This window comes from Galeopterus variegatus, unplaced genomic scaffold (assembly GCF_000696425.1).
Source record: "Galeopterus variegatus unplaced genomic scaffold, G_variegatus-3.0.2 Scaffold44616, whole genome shotgun sequence".
NCBI lineage: Eukaryota > Metazoa > Chordata > Mammalia > Dermoptera > Cynocephalidae > Galeopterus > Galeopterus variegatus.
The window spans coordinates 2,285-5,655 of record NW_007770727.1 but is presented as its reverse complement, the minus strand read 5'-3'; the positions used below and the strand labels follow the sequence as shown (position 1 = coordinate 5,655).

At 55.4% G+C, this 3,371-nt stretch overlaps 1 protein-coding gene across 1 annotated transcript; it reads right to left on the bottom strand.

Annotated features, from left to right (window-relative positions):
• Positions 1 to 8: 8 nt before the first annotated feature.
• Positions 9 to 2,634, bottom strand: LOC103584115 (secretory carrier-associated membrane protein 4-like; the record flags this gene model as incomplete). The annotated part of the gene is made up of 2 exons (XM_008565232.1): positions 9 to 1,041; positions 2,517 to 2,634. Coding segments are annotated over 2 exons (298 nt in total), but the record flags the coding sequence as incomplete, so codon positions are not given.
• Positions 2,635 to 3,371: the final 737 nt, after the last annotated feature.

The following is a 3,371-nucleotide window of genomic DNA, read 5'->3' as shown; positions in this document are numbered from 1 at the left end:
ACTCTCCAGTGCTGGGGTACACGTGGCCCACGGACGCTCTGCATCTTCCTATACGTTTGCTTTGTCTGGGGGGGGAGGCCATGCTCCCCACCTGGCCTCTCTCTCCTCCAGCAAAGGAACCGGGTCTTGGATCTCGGGGAGCAGAGGTTGTGCCCAAGGTCCCTGGTTCGAGGAGGGGACCATCTCCAGTAACCACACCAGCTGATGGAGTTCCTGAATCTCTCGGTTATGGGGGAAGAGAGGTGGGGAGGTAGGCTGGGGGCCGGGGAGACGCACAGATCATGGTCGACCTGCTTGGGTGCCCCGTGGGCTGCTCTGTGGAGTCATTAGCTGTGGAAGGGGACTTTGGAGGATAACAAAGCATGGGACTGGGCTGTACAATGAGCCCCTCGGCCACCTGCGGGGACTGCGAGCTGGCGCTGCGAGGCCTCTTCCTGCTTCAGGGCCAGGGAGTCTGCCCTGGTGATGGGTGGGTGGTGGGCAGAGACGGAGCCCAGTGCCAGGAGGGCTCCCGCTTCAGCCGCCGGCTGCTCTGGAAGAACGGGAGGGCGGTCAGCCTGCTGCCACCTCCCTCAGGGGGTGCGGCTGGTCAGCCCCATGCAACCTGGGGAGAAAAGGCTGTGCCTGCTGCGTCATAGACATCACAGCGACCGCACGCTTTTAGGACCAAGAGGGTATCCTTCTGCTGGTGACAGGGTCAGCCAGCAGCCAGGCGGTGCTTGCCCTGGCTGAGGAAGCCCCTGGTTAGGCCCACCTGGGAGGGTGTAGGGACAGACACTCTAGGCCTCACCGGACCGAGGGCGGTGGTGGGAATGGAGGGGCAGGGGGTGGTAGGCGGGCCGCAGGGCTGGCCATCTTCCTCTAAGGCCACTGGCTGCCACTGGCTGGGTAGTTGGGCACAGTGGGGTACTCGGGCAGGCTGTTCCCAGAGAAGTTGTTGTACTGGGCCTCCCGCGATGGAGGGTTCCGCCAAGCACCCGTGCTCCACTCTGTCTGCGCCTTCTGGAAGCTTCCGCCGCCCCCTCGGTAGATCCTGTGCACCTGCAGGGACACAGGACGGGGAGGTGGAGAACAGAAGATCAGTGCATCCATGGATGAGAGAGACCTGCTCTTGGTTAGAGTGAGGCTTCCTTCTCTTCTTGAGTGTCCATAAATAACACCCCTGTTCTTTAACTATAAATAGTCTTTGTAGAAACTTTAGAAAATGCAAGGGGATGGCCGGCCTGTGGCTCACTGGGTGAGCGTGGTGCTGACAACACCAAGCCAAGGGTTGAGATCCCCTCACTGGTCATCTTTAAAAAAAAAAAAGAAAGAAAATGCAGGGGAGCCAAAACTGTGGACTCAGAAGCCCCTGCCATGAGCTCTGGCCCCGGGTCACTTCTCCTGTGTTGATAAAGCCCACAGCCAAGCTAGCATTTCTTTCGTGGAAAGGGCTCATCTGTGGGCATGTCTGGGGGCTTATCTTTCCCTGAGGAGCACAGTCTCCACCACTTCTCCTGTGGCACTGCCAGTCATCGCCATGTGGCATGGCCAGGCCTCAGCTGTTGGGTAGTGACCAAACAACCAGGCACTGGAGGCTGACAGCCCGTTGCATGTCCCTGGCCTGACATTTGGGCCATCAGTGAGTTTGAATGTGCAAAGCCGCTTGGGCAGAGCTGGCACAGGAAAACACACAATAAACTCGTTATAATCATTAGTTGTCTATCCCAGGCCGTGGGATCCACTCTTCTTTGGGCATGTCTGTGACAGTTTCCCGGCAGAGACTGCTAGTGATGGACTGCAGACATGCCACCACACAGAATGACTGTGCCTGCCTGCCCCGGCCACACCTCTGAGAACACTAGCTGTCCTATTTCTAGAAACCGTAGTCATTTCAGTAAGCAAAAAATGAGGGCTGGCCAGTAGTTCACTTGGTAGAGCAGGGTACTGATAACACCAAGGTCAAGGGTTCGGATCCCGTACTGGCCAACCACCAACAAAAAAGCAAAAAAATGGCATTTGATGTCCTTGACTCTGAGCCCAGTTGAACACCTTTGTTATTTCCCAATGGAATTCATCTCTTGCTGTGCAACTGTCTGTCTACCTGCATTAAATATCGATTTCTTCAGTGGGGGCAGGGGATGGGGATGCAGAACAGAGGTGGCCCAGGGCTGTGTCCTCAGGACACCAGGCAGCTGTGAGGCCCCCCACTGGGGTTAGGAACCTGGGCTTGGGGGGGCACCCTCACTGGCAGGAGGGGCTCAAGCACACCTTCCTTCTGGAGTCTGGAATCTCACACCTGCCAGGCAGAGGGGGCTACGTGAACCACCCCCACATAACACCCCCGGGCTCTAGGTCTCTGTGCACTTCTCTGGGATGACACATCATATATGTCACAATGGCCCATTGCTGGGGATGGAGCACGTCCTGCCCAACTCCCCTGGGGGAGGATTCTGGAAGCCACGTCTGGGCTCCCCCAAGGTCACAAACCTAGGATGGTCAGATGAGCATGGGAACTCGGGGAGGGCTGGACTCACCTTCATGATCACAATGGCCATCATGGCAGCCGACAGGGAGAACATGATGGCCGGCAGCAGCATGACCACGGCAGCCCCAACGCTGTTCTGGAAGAACCCGATTGCTGCCAGCCAACCACTGCAGGGGCGAAAGAAAGTGTGGGCTCCAGCACGCCCCAGACAGGGTGCACTGTCCTTCCTATGTAAAGAGCTCTGACAAATCAACAAGAAAAAGATAAACAACTCTTGGAGAAATGGACAATCCATACAAGGACAACTATGTTGTCCTATGTAGGAAATGATGCCCAAGCCCACCATGAAGACATGCAAGTGAGAACAACCTGTCACTTTTCTGCCATCACACCAGCAAGCTTCACGTGTGTGCAGGAATGGAGAAATGAGCACTACCCTGTTAGTGACTCTTTGAGGAGGGCAAGTGGACATTGGCTATGAAAAGACTTAAATGCTTAGTTATTTTACCCCTTGTAGTCCACTTCTAAGAATTTATCCTACGGAACTGTTTATAATAATGAAACGGAGAATAACCTAAATGTGCACTGTCTGAGAGCAACGCAAACGTAAATTATGCCACTTCCACACAGCGGAGTGTTAAGGAGACATTCAAAAAACAAGAATGGAGGGCCGGCCCTGTGGTTCACTCGGGAGAGTGCGGTGCTGGTAGCACCGAGGCCGCAGGTTCAGATCCTATAAAGGGATGGCCGGTGTGCTCACTGGCTGAGCGTGGTACAGACCAAACCATGCCAAGGGTTGCGATCCCCTTACTGGTCAGGGAAAAAAAAAAAAGTCTGTGTACGGAAGAACATTCAACATTCATCGGGTGTCCATTCACCTGGTAGAGGGCAGGAACTATGGTAT